The 13,188-nt window shown below is 40.6% G+C and overlaps 1 protein-coding gene across 4 annotated transcripts in view; it reads right to left on the reverse strand.

Annotated features, from left to right (window-relative positions):
* jak1 (Janus kinase 1) overlaps positions 1-13,188 on the reverse strand; it is a 146,245-nt gene that overhangs the window by 47,007 nt on the left and 86,050 nt on the right. For all 4 annotated transcript variants that reach the window (XM_048538741.2, XM_048538740.2, XM_048538739.2 and 1 more), the window contains 2 exons: positions 6,304-6,460; positions 4,259-4,422 (listed from right to left, as the gene is read on the reverse strand). In XM_048538741.2, the coding sequence (XP_048394698.1) occupies positions 4,259-4,422; positions 6,304-6,460 (321 nt within the window). The remainder of the gene's footprint in view (positions 1-4,258; positions 4,423-6,303; positions 6,461-13,188) is intronic.

Consider the following 13,188-nt stretch of genomic DNA (forward strand, 5'->3'; position numbering starts at 1 on the left):
AGCTATTAGTACTCAAAGCTTTGAATGTGGCCCAGCTCTCTTTTATGCCTGCCTTCAGGTGGTGTATTCCTTCATGTCTCTGGACATGCTGTCTACAGGGCACTGACTGACAATTTCTTCCTACTTGGAACAAACCCTGGCCACCATCTTAAACATTCACTCCTCCAACCACTTACATTCAGTGACATCTGTGTATCATCTACAACATACATTGCACCAACTCCCCAAGGCTCCTTTGACAGCACCCTCCAAATCAGCACCCTTCCTACCACCTACAAAGTCATGGGCTGAAAATACATGGGAACGTCATGAACTGCAAGTTCCAACATTTACACATTCCTGACTTGGAACTAATATTCCTTCACAAGGTATTCTTTCACACCCACTGTTCCTAGGTTAGAATTCTTTCCTTCCTAACTGCACTCAATGTGGGTGCCCCTACTCTCCAAAGGGTGAAGAGGTTCTGAAGGCAGCTCACCACTGCCACTTTCTCCAGGGTAATTAAGAATAAGCCTTAAATGTTGGCCTTGTAACTGAAGTTCACATTCCATGAACAAATAAAGAAGTTGAACTTTAGCTCAAGTGCTGCTGAAACCTTTGCTACGTCTAGATATGACTATACCAACACACATTCCTAGCTGGTCTCTCACATCTTATCTTCCATGAACAGGAGATCATTCAAACTCTGATATCTTAAATTGTACCACACCCTGCTCATTCTCACTCCTGTGTTGACTGAACTGCATTGGCTCCCGGTGATACAAGAACTCAAATTTTAGAAGTGAAAAGTTTAAAAACTGAAAGAACTGCGGATGTTGTAAATCAGAAACAAAAACAAATAGCTGGAAACGTTCAGCTGGTCTGGCAGTATCTGTGAAAGATCAGAGTTAACATTTCGGGTCCAGTGACTCTTCCACTATAGAAGGTTGTGCATTCAGCTGCTTGAGCCTCAAACTCTGGAGTTACTTTCCTATATCTCTGTACTCGTCTTTCCTCCTTTAACATGGTTCTTAAAATTAGCTCGTTGAAACTTTTGGACTTCTGCCCGAACATCATCCTACGTGGCTCAGTGTTAAAGTTTGAGAACAATCCCGTGAAGCTCCTAGGGACATTTTGCTATGTACAGTGTCATATAAATACAAGCTGTCATCTGCATCACCATAATTCAAAATACTGGAATTACTGTTTCTGTAATTTAGGGAGTGAGGCAACACAAAAATAACAGAATGTAGAACACTGCAGCATGGTTTTAATGGAGTCAGCAACAGCAGATTGGCCAGTGATTGCACATCCCTGCCCCTGTTTTAATTTCATTCGCCTTGGTGACATGTGATATGAGTTACATCTTAACACAATTCACTGAGGATGGAGTCTAGTGAGAAGCTATGGTAGAAATACTACAAATCATAGAAGGAATGATGTTCAGCCTGACTCATACCATACAACTACTGTACTTGAATTTCCTAGTTCAAACCACTTTGATCCTCTTCAAAAATAAGATGAAACCATCCCACCTTATCATGGTTAATGTGCTTAAATGTATGTTTTTTTCAGGCAATGTTAGTATTTCATGAGATGCAAGATAACATTGAACCTGGTCACTTCTCCCTGCAATTTTAAATTGCCTTAGATCTTGCTTGTTAGTCTCTAGTAAACCTCACCAACTGACTTACAATCTGTTGGACTCTGCTGCTTGGGGCAGCTGGAAGATAGGGATTCAAACTTCTGGTTCCCTTGCTGCCAAACAAACTGTCATCACAGAATTGACACCCAAACAGCCCACTCTGCGCATCCAAGAATAGTATCAACTTGTGTGCAAGCCTCATTGGAAGTCTGAAATGAGGTAATGAATTTCCTTGTGACCCAGGTCATGATGGGATTCCCTCAAATAATCCAATTTCCACTTCTCATCTTTAACACCTTTGCTCATTCAGACACATATTTATCGATAATATCAAGCGTGGTAGATTAAGTACAGAACATTATCTTGTAAATTAGTGTCTGAACAGGTAACATATTACAACATACGGTCCATTTTAAATTTTGCAATGGTGTCAGTGTTATCAATGTTTCCATCTGCTCCAAGTACTTACATAGCTATAAAGGGCCTGAAAGATTGCACCTGTTCAGGCGGGAGAACCCTGTCAGCCGTAGTACATGTGACAGAAGAAACAAGTGGAGGAGAATCATCTGGCCATTATTCCAGTGAGGTTTTGGAAACTATTACAGGTAGTCCTTGACTAACACAGTAATTACATTCCTGAAAAATCACTGCATTAAGTGAAATTGCATCATGTGAAACAGAATATCCAAGGAAACTCATATAATGTTTGGGTTGCATTCCCAGATTATCAAACAAGTACAAAATGCAAGCTTAAAGCTAATATAATACATCAGAACAGGCATATCTTGTCATGTTTCTTGCCTCATGTACAAGAATGCTTATCTGGGGCTGGAAGGCAAGGCTCTTATCTTTAAGCATTCAAACCACTCCTGATGGCATGTACAAGTTCCAAATCAGGATCATTTGATTTCTTTTTCAAGTCCTGTGTTCAAAACAAGTTGTACATTTCTTTGATATTCAATCCAGAAGCACAAAGTTTTCCCAAATCCACCTGTTACCTCAGGATGCACATGAACTGTTTGAGTTTGATTTAACAGAGGTACTGAGTACATTTGCTACTCGTTTTAGTTTTTAAAATCAGGATTACATCAAATTGCAAAGTCAGATCAGTGCGATCCAAAGCTCTTCGGTTATCCAAGTTTCCCTCACCACACTTTCAACTTGGGAGAGCATACCTATTTTAACACTCAGTGGAATTGATTTTCTTTGCCACAATGTCTGTGCTTTCCTGACTAGACTAAATGTACCATGATTTGAATGTAGGTGTAGATGTCACTCACATAGGCAATGACTAAAACAAGCTAAGCAAATGGGAACTTATCCAGGAGTGCTGAGTTTTGGTGAGCATTTATCCTCTGCATTATTGAAAGTCAGGTTAAAAACCTCAATCACAAATCAGGTACGGATTATTGCAATGATGTAAAACAAAAACTGTTATGGTAAAACTGTGTTGGTCTAAATTTTGTTAATTAAGGACTATTTGTATTTTAAAGTGCCTTCTATTCATGCATGTTAAAAAGTTAAAGTGGAGCAAGGAAGATCCTAAGACACTCATTGGGCAGATGCTAATAAACTAGCTTTGATGTTGTATTCTGTTAGACTGCAAGTAATATCCAATTGTTAGCTTGTTTCAGAAACCAAGTGTTGTATTTATCACTCACTGAGGCTAAGCACAGTGAGGCAAGTAAAACAGAGACGTAGTCCCTGTTACAAACACTACTGCAACAGACAGAAGAGGGGATAAAGTTTCACATTTGAAAGATAAAGCCCATTAAAGGCACACCATCAACAAATATCAGAATGTTCGATTGCTGATCCATAGCAAAATATTTAAACTGGGTCCAATCACACAAAGTCCATCTTTCCCTCTGTTCACAGTCTGTTTCTCTCCCCTCCAGCTGACCAGTTTTTCTCTCGCTCTCTCTCTCTCTCTCTCTCTCTCTCTCGATGCAGGAGATATGGCATAATGGAACAGTTAAAAGAGAGTGCTTCTATTTCTGCTTCATTCCACCATTTTAACACCTGGGATTAACATAAAAGTCTTCAACGAACAAGACTGAGTATCCACGTCAATCTGTACAACCCTAACAGCATTTTGCTCCCTTGTAGTCATGCCAACCAGCAGACATCTAGTGAAGGCCAATTTCCTTTATGAAGCCAGGAGAAAAATAAATGCTTGTCCTCCCCCAACTGGGAACTTAACCAACATTCAACTGAGAAAACCCTGGCACAGCACACCAGTGAAGTTGTGTAGGCAGGAACTGTGAACAGACATTGTTCAAAACAAGGAAACACAAGTTAAGAATTAGGAACTTAACGCCAGATGAGGAGACAGATAAAACTTTATCATTCAGGCTGCTGAGGGCTCAACAGGCGGCACACAGAAACAATGGATTCAAGAAACAACTAAATATCCTTCTGAAGAGGGGAAAGGATTGAAGTATTTGGTGAGATGATAGATAGGAGAAATTTTGATCAATTGTAAAAAGGGACTTGTTGAGTCCAATGACCAATTCATGTCTTTAAAATTTACAATAAATGACGAACAAGAGATGTTTCAAAAAATAATTACCATGGTACAGATTACATTCCAAAGTAACATCTCTGTCTCCTTTCAGTTCTTCACTATCTCACCTCATTTCCTTGGAAATCTCTTGCAATGGTATTTTTCGGTGAAGAGCTTGATGTGTCATGGCCAGTACAGCCATCCCCAGGCATTCGTTCTCTATTTCATGAAATTCAAACTCATTTTTAGGATCTCGAACAGGTGCAAGGCCTTTGATCAAGTCATATTGCCCCTGGAAAGAGGAAAGACAAATTGTAAAACATTAACAAAAGGATACAAGACCCTTAACAGCACCGCTGTTTATAAGGATTATTCTCTAAAGTTTGCTGTGAAGACGGTCCCATTCTTTCACATTCACTCACTAATTGTCCGTCTTGGGTTTTGCTATTTCGTTACATTTTTCTCTGTTTTTGTCTGTCTGACTGACTTCCTTTGTTTGACTTTCTGACACTCTCTGGGCAAAGGGGGTAGAAATGCAAGCTCAAAGAAACAAGAACAAGAAAAACTGTTGAAGGTCACGTTTAGTTCCTGTCACACAAGTCATGGTTCTGAAAGAGTTAATAACAAAGACTGCAATAGATCGCACCCAATCTAGTGATGCCAAACAGTCAGGGGGGTGGGGGTGGTGGTGGCGGAGTGAAGTTGTGTTTGAAATCCCGAAGGGGTTATTTCCGAAACCCGATTCCCTTACTAATTATGGCTAAATAGCCAATGAAACTTGCACCTATTGCTATCATGCAAATAAACAACATGTTAAGACAAACACCTCTTCTTGTTGAGGCTCATTAGTGCTTCATCCTCCAAATTTTAATGAGACAGGTCCTTAGATTCAGTCAATAAAGGAGGATTGATATGGCGAGGTCTTGGCCTGGTATTTTTTTAAAATCACCAGGCTAGTAATCCAGAACCAGGTAACATTCAATGAATTTGAATTCAATGAAAATTTGTAATAACATCCAATAATGACATTGTTAATTGTTGGGTAACTATCCAGTTTACTAATGTCCTACAGGGGCTTTTGTGGAACAGCGGTAATGTACCTACCTCTGAGCTAAGAGCCCTGGGTTCAATTCCTGTCTACTTCCATAGTATATAATATTACCTCTGAGAAGGAGGAATAGTAAGGCTTTTATGGTACAGGGGTAATCATAGAATCCTTACAGTGTCAAAAGAGGCCATTTGGCCCATCAAGTCTGTACCGACCCTCCAGAGGGCATCCTACCGCACACTCCCTTCACCCTATTCCTGTAACTCCGTGTTTACCATGGCTGATCAGTCTAGATTACACATCCCTGGACACTGCTGGGCAATTTAGCATGGCTGATCCACCCAAGTTGCACATCTTTGGGCTGTGCGAGGAAACTGGAGCACCTGGAGGAAACCGACGCAGACACGGGCAGCATGTGCAAACTTCACACAGGCACCCAAGGATGGAACTGAATCTGGATCACTGGTGCTATGAGGCAGTGATGCTAATTGCTCAGCCACCATTAGCATCCATAATGCTCCTCTCTTTGGGCTAGAAGGCCTGGGTTCAAGTCAATCCTCTGGCGAGACATTTCCATTATATGTCCAAACAGTTTGATTCAAAATACTTATAAAGGATGAGTATGGGGTTTCTAATGGCTCTGTGACAGTGTTCCTGCCTCTAGGCCAGAAGGTCTGGGTTCAAATCCCACAAGACATGTAATACAACATTTCTGAACAGGTTGCTTAAAAATAACCACATAGTTGAGTGGTCTAACATGCCAATTAGAGCTGTCTGGATGGCTGGATTCAAATCCTGCCATTGAGAATTTCTGCTCCCTCTCCCCATCCCCCTCTTCTGATGAAGTGTCTAGGCCCGAAATGTCAGCTTTTGTGCTCCTAAGATGCTGCTTGGCCTGCTGTGTTCATCCAGCCCCACACTTTGTTATCTCTGTTCACATTAACTTACTGAATAACACCAAGAAATATTAAATAGTTTAGTGACGTGGAAAAACCAGTTGGTCAGCAATAATTCCCCACAAAGCCAAGTGACGAATTCAAATCTATTGCCAATTGAACTGAAGTTTCTCAAGATTAGGAACCCACTGAATTTAATAAATCCCATTATCAAAATGCTTCATTCTACCTGAGCAAACAGGTATTCCAGGGAATTTGCATCCAAAAGAGGAGTTCCATTCTCTGTACTTTTGGGATCACAGTCATTCTTCTGTTTTCTTACAGGGGAGTGTCTCCAGACTGGTTGCTCATTTTCATTTGATCCGTGCCAGTTTCCAAAGAAGAACCTGCAGAAACAGGGTATTGTTGATATGGGAAATCAGATAATGTACGAACAATGGCAGAAAGCATTTAAATTTTAGATGAATGCTACAGACTGCTTAGCACTCTATTTAATTCTCAGTCTCCACAATTTCTCAATCTTGATAAAGCATCAGTAGGCAAACACTATGCAGCGTCCTGGCACTTGCTCTGCACAGGCTTTGTTTTCCTTTTAAAACAACATGGAAAACATTACAGCAGGCTGTCTATTTACCAACTGAGGCACAGGGGAGCTGAGAATGCATTCAGTACAGTCAATTTATTTTGTCATTACTTGGGGGGGGGGGGGGGGGGAAGAGTATGAAAAAGAGGCAGTGATTTGATTTTCAAGGTGTGCGAGTACCCGACTTGTACTGAAGTAGAGTGGTAACCATCTTTCATTAACCCATTATCAGTCTATACAGCGAATGTCAGAACACTGGATGAACAATACGATGTACAATGCCTGGCTCTAAACCTGTTTCACCTTTCCATTAGGCTTCTACGGTTAACCATCAGGAAAGCAAGAACCTTGCTATATTAAAGGAGTTCTGAAAGATCTCTGCCAACCATAGCCTCGCTACAGCTGTACAGTCGGAGATCAGTTAAGTCCAGGGTTAAACCTGAAATTTTCCTTGCCTAGTTAGTACCCAGCCACTAGACAAGTGGGAAAAGTCACTAAATACCATGGCCAAGTCTTCACATCCCCAGGTAGTCAGATACCAGACATACCCCACAAGGTAAAGAGGCCCTCTGACTCCCTGGAAGAGCTGATTCAATGCAGGATTTGCCCAGGAATTTTAAACTTCCAATAGGAAATTACCCAGTTACCTTGCATGTAACATGGTTAATAGGCAAGGTCAATTTATATAGAATGCAACACAAATGGCTGGAAAAGCTCAGCGGGTTTGCAGCATCTGTGGAGAGAAATCAGAGTCAGAGTCAATGTTTTGGGTCTAGTGACCCTTCCACAGAACTGTTTTTGTTTGTGATTTCCAATGTCTGTAGTTTTTTCAGTTTTTATTTACACAGAGTGAGTAGTGCAAGATGCTGGGAAGATGAAGATGAATCAGTGGAGTATGTACATCTTGTTCTGGAATAATATGTTAAAGAACCAAAGGAGAAATTGAGCTACTTTAGATTTCATATTACATAATGGGAAAGGAAAAAATTACTAATCATTCTGTAAAAGGAACCTTTAGCAAATTGATACTACGATAGTATAAATTTTAATGTGAAAAATCAATGTGGTATATTCATTCTGAAACTCTGGTCTTAAATTTGAATAAGAGGAACTATGAACGCAGAAGGACAAGTGGTCTGAAGTAGATTGGGAAAATATCCTACGAGGCAGTAAACAGTAGACAGACAATAGCTAGTTTTAAAGAGCCACCACTTGGTCAGCAACAGGTGTACATCTCTCTAAGGTGCAAACACTCAACAGGAAAGGCAAATCAATTTTGGCTAACAAAGTAAGTTAAAGATTGCATTTATTCCAGAAAGTGATTACTGAGGACACCAAAGACAGACAGGCACAAGGACTGGAAGTAATTTAGAACACAGAAAAGGATAAAGAAACTAAATGAAGGACAAGAATAGAGAATATGGATGTGAGCAAGGCAGAAACAAAGGCAGATTATAAAAGCTTCTGTAGGTAGGTGCAAAGTAAAAGATTAGTGAGGATAAATCTGGATCCATGGTATGAGATCATTTATGCTGGAGGACAGGGGAAATCGCAGTGAAACCAAGCAATTGTTTTGTATCAAACTGCACGGTGCAAGTTTTAAAAATAATAAGTAACCCATGGACTTGTGAAACAGAGAAACTGAAAGAAATTCGCACTGAAGTGCAAGATCTTAACCTTAATTGGGTTCAGGTGGCTTAATCCCCTGAAAAAGATCAGCAACATGCCAAAGTGTTGATGGAGATGACTATAGGGATAAAGTAAATAGGCAGGAAAATGGCAGATGGAATATAATGTGAATAAGAGTAAAGTTGTTCATTTTAGGAAGAAATACAAAGACAGAATATTCCCTATATCATGAGTGTTTGGGAAGTGTTAGTCCCCAAAAGAACCTGTGTTCTTGTTTGAGAGTCACTAAAAGTTAGCACACAGGTGCAGTGAGCAAAGAAGTCCAACAGTTTTATCACAAGAGGATTTAAGTACAGGAGTAAAGACATCTTGGTCAGACTGCCCCTGGAGCAGTGTGTACAGTTTTAGCCTCCTTAGCCAAAGAAGGATATACTTGCAATAGAAGGAGCACAATGCAGTTTCACTAGATTAAAGCCCAGGATGACAGGATTGTCTCACGAGGAGAGGTTGTGGAAACTGGTTCCGTATTCTCTGGAGTTTCGAAGAATGAGATATGATCTCATTGAAACTTACAAAATTCTTACAGGCTGTGACAGGTTGGATGTAACTGGTTGGTGAATCAAGAACCAGAGATTTAATCTCGGAGTAAGGACTAGGCCATTTATGACAGGGGGGTGGAATTCCTTCATTCAGGGGGTGCTGTATATTTGCCATTGTCTACTCCAGAGGGTGTTTCAGCTGAATACTGAGCAGGTTCAAGATGAAAAAAATCAATTGATTTCTGGCGACTAATGGCATCAGGGATTTTAGTAACCGTGAAGGGAAGAGGCAAGAGGATAGATGGTCAGCCATGATCTAATTGAATGGTGGAACAGGCTTAATGGCCTGCTTCTGTTTTTGCATCCAGAAGCCTGCAAAAAAATAAGTCTCCAACTATCAGAATTTAGAAGTTGCTAACTCACTTGTCAAGATAGTTACTCAAAGTATTACACTAATAAAAACCAGTCAGACTGCTGGGTAACAATATAACTATTGCACCCCCTCAACTGCCTTTCTCCCATCCAAATCATCACCCAACCACAAATCCCTTACCACCCAACTAGCCTTCCATCTTATCATAGAACATAGAACAATACAGCGCAGAACAGGCCCTTCGGCCCTCGATGTTGCGCCGACCTGTGAGCTAATCTAAGCCCCTACCCCTACACTATCCTACAATATCAACTTCACACTGCTACTCTACTACTTACCAAGACATTACTGTCAGCCAACTCTCTTAGCTGATCTACCTAAATAACTAAACATTCACACTTCCACAACAAGAAGTTCTAAAATATTTAAAATCCTCATCTACCAGAATACACCAGCTGGTGCCACAAACTGAGGGGCAGGAGGCGTGGTGGTGACTTGGCCTCTCCTATACTGCACTGAGGCTTACCCAGTTTTCTTTAAGAGGCTCAAGAGAGCAACCTGCACTGGAAGTCTGGCCTGAAAAGATGCTAGTGAGTACTACGTATTTTTTTTTCCTGTGATTAGCATTAGTCAAACTGTTCCTATGGTATTCAGAAGATTTGGGTCCATAATATTTTCTCAATGATGGCTACGTATTGGAAGTATGTTTCATCAATGACTTTCCTCCAAAAACAAGGTTAGAAGTGAGATTACACAAGCTTCATTACCATTCTCTACTCATCTGATATTCAGCAAGATCTGAACAATATCCAGGTTGGGGTAACAAGTAACAAGTAAATCTCACACAAGAGCCAGACCATGACCATCTAACCACTGCTTTTTGATATTTAATGGCATTATCTGCAGATTTCCCCACTATGAACATCTTGGGGGTACCACTGACCAGAAACTGAAATGGATTAGCCATATCAATACAATGGCTACAACAGCTGGTCAGAGACTAGGAATTCTGCAGCAATTAACTCACCTCCTGACTCCCCAAAGCCTGTCCCCCATCCACAGGGCACAAGTCTGAAGTATAATGGAATACGTCCACTTGCCTAGATGAGTACAACTCCAAAAATACTCAAGAAGCTTGACACCATCCAGGGCAAAGCAGCCTAGTTGACTGGCACCCCATCTACTGCCACTGCCTGGACAACGTGGGTACATCAGAGCCCAAAACAAGGGCTTGGGGTACCAGGGGCCTGCTGTGCTCAGGTCAGAGGCAAGGCCAGGGCCCTGATTTCTGTCCCTGCTTCTATTTACCACCTTCAACATTCACTGTTGCCACTGTGTATTGGTGGTTAAGGCAACATGTACCATCTAAAAGACTCTCTAACACCACCTTCCATACTCATAACCTCTATCAGCTAGAAGGACAAGGGCAGGAGGTACAAGGGAACACCAGCATCTACAAGCTCTCCTCCCAGTCAGATTTCACTATAACTTGATAGTATATCATTATTTCTTCATTGTCACTGGTTCAAAATCCTGGAATTCCCTTCCTAACGGTGCTGTGGGTGTATCTATGCCCCTATTGTGGTTCAAGGCAGCAACTCAGGAGCAATAAGGGATGGCCAGTAAATATCAGCATAACCAGCAATGTCCACGTACCATGAATAAAACAAAACAGTTACATACTCTAACAAGAAGCTTGTACAAGGCTGATACAAAAGCATTTCTATCAAGTCTGGGTCGTCCCGATAAGCAGATAGTGTCAAATATTTGTCAAATTGGTATTTACAAAATCTATTTATAGTAAAAACCACTAAACACTGTACACATCTGTAAATAGCTCTTTCACATTAGCTGGAACCAAGCTGATAACTTTAAAGGGAGATTTGTGTGTGCACTTTGTCAGTTACTTCTCTTGTTTACAATTTGCATCATCACTCCATGTTTGGAAAAGGACACCACATTTCTCCATGAAACAAAAGTGCCAGCGGCACCATTAAAGCAACTAATCGGACGTAAATATTGTGGATCATTCTGATGATATGGTGAGGTGGAGCTTAACTGAAAGCTCACCATCTATTCCTTTTCAAGGTATTTCTCAGATCTGATGAATTGCAACATTTTATTTCCTTTTTTCAGGTCAAGAGCACCTGGAGGCACAGGCATTTTGTATTACTTCCTCCAATAAGAACAAAGTTCATCTTGATTGATGTTGTTAAGCATTTAAAGTACAGCAAACACTCCACAGATTTACAGCCGATAATTCTAGCTTTTATCTGCTGAGAAGATGTACTGTTAATCCCAAGGAAAGAGAACAGCAAGCAAGTCAAAGATGAGAATTTAAGAGCAAAAGGAATAGTTGTGAATTGAAACTCATCTTCAGCCCATCTTTTTCCTCATCTTATGTTAGCTTCCAATAAGTATTAACACACCATAACATGGAATCTTCATGGCTTTGCTTCTGCATAAATTTGTAGGAGCTTTACTCAGAAGAATACCAGGGTGTCTGTTCATACGTGCATGTCTGTCAATCTGTATGTACGTGTGTTCCCGTGTGTCCATGCTAGAGAAAATTAGTAGATATCTTCATGACTGAGTTTCCAAAGATATAGATGCTCAGACTCCTACAATAGAGGACTGGGTTTATTCATTGAGAAGGCTGTACTCTCCTCAGTGGTACACCTCAGCAAACTGGAAATAAACAACAGTAGCATGGGGAGAGAGAAATGTGGGGTTAACATTTCTGATATTATAACTTTTTGAGCTTTAGGGGTTCTGATGATGTTTCAAGTCTCATAACAATTGACTCTATTTCTTTTCACTCCAGTTGTTGGCTACTACGCTGGAAGCTTCTGCAATTTTTTGTCTTTATTTCAATTTTCCAGCATCTGAAATTTCTTGTCCTATTAGTAAAAGCAGCAAGGTCAAGTTTCACCAAGAAGCTAACTCAAATGTCCAGTACAGATTTTTTTTAAAATGCTTAATAACAGAAATAATTTACCATGAATTGTTTTATCTGATTGAAGGCTGATAAACAGTGGTAATCTCTAGATAACAGAATACAGAGAAAACTTCAAAATTGCCAATAATATAAAACATGAAAGTATGACAAACAATGCTACCAATCTACTGGCACAGAGCAGTGATAAGCTGGCAGAATCCTCGGACAAGTGCCAGACTGAATTTAATGCAGAAAAACATAATGTGGTGCATTTTGTCAGAAGTGACAGGGATTTCTAGAGCGTGTGCATAGATGGAGGGCCTGGGCATTTATGCGCATAGATCTTTTAAGACAGCAAATATTGAGAGACTGGTTATCAAAGAATGTGGGATCCTGGGTTTCATAAATAGTGACATTGAGTACAAAAGCAGGATGTTATGATGAACTTGCATAGAAGTTCTGGTTAAGCCAAAAGTTAACATTTGTGTTTAATTCTACTTACCACACCTCAGGAAGTAAGACAGGACAGGGTGCAGAGGTGACTCACCAGACATCTCCAGAGGGACGTTAGCTACAAAGGTTAGGCTGGAGAAGTTGAGGTTGTTGTCATTAGAGTAAGGGGTTTGGAGGAAAGATTGATAGAGGTCAGCAAGATTGTAGCAGGCTTAAGTAAAGTAAACAAAAAATAAAGATTGTACCCATTAACTGATGGTACAAGACCCAAGAGACACATTTAATGCTTTCTGGCATTAAAAAGTGCAGCAGGACAGAGAGAAATAACATTTTTTAAAAATTGTAGCAGTTGATAATGGCCTGGAACTCGCTGCTTTGTGAAGGTGCATGAAGTGGAAACTGAACTATTTCAAAAGGAAATTTGATGGGGACTTGAAGCATGAGGCCATATGGGTAGTGAAGGGAAATGGCATTCATTGGTTTTCTTTAGTGAGCCAGAACGGGCTTTAAGGGCTGGGCAGCCTCTGTCTGAATTTTAATGACACCATGGCCTATCCGTCCTTGCTCCATAGATGGTGGTGTTGGTCCAGAAGGGGGCT

This window comes from Stegostoma tigrinum, chromosome 8 (genome assembly GCF_030684315.1).
Source record: "Stegostoma tigrinum isolate sSteTig4 chromosome 8, sSteTig4.hap1, whole genome shotgun sequence".
Taxonomy (NCBI): Eukaryota; Metazoa; Chordata; class Chondrichthyes; order Orectolobiformes; family Stegostomatidae; genus Stegostoma; species Stegostoma tigrinum.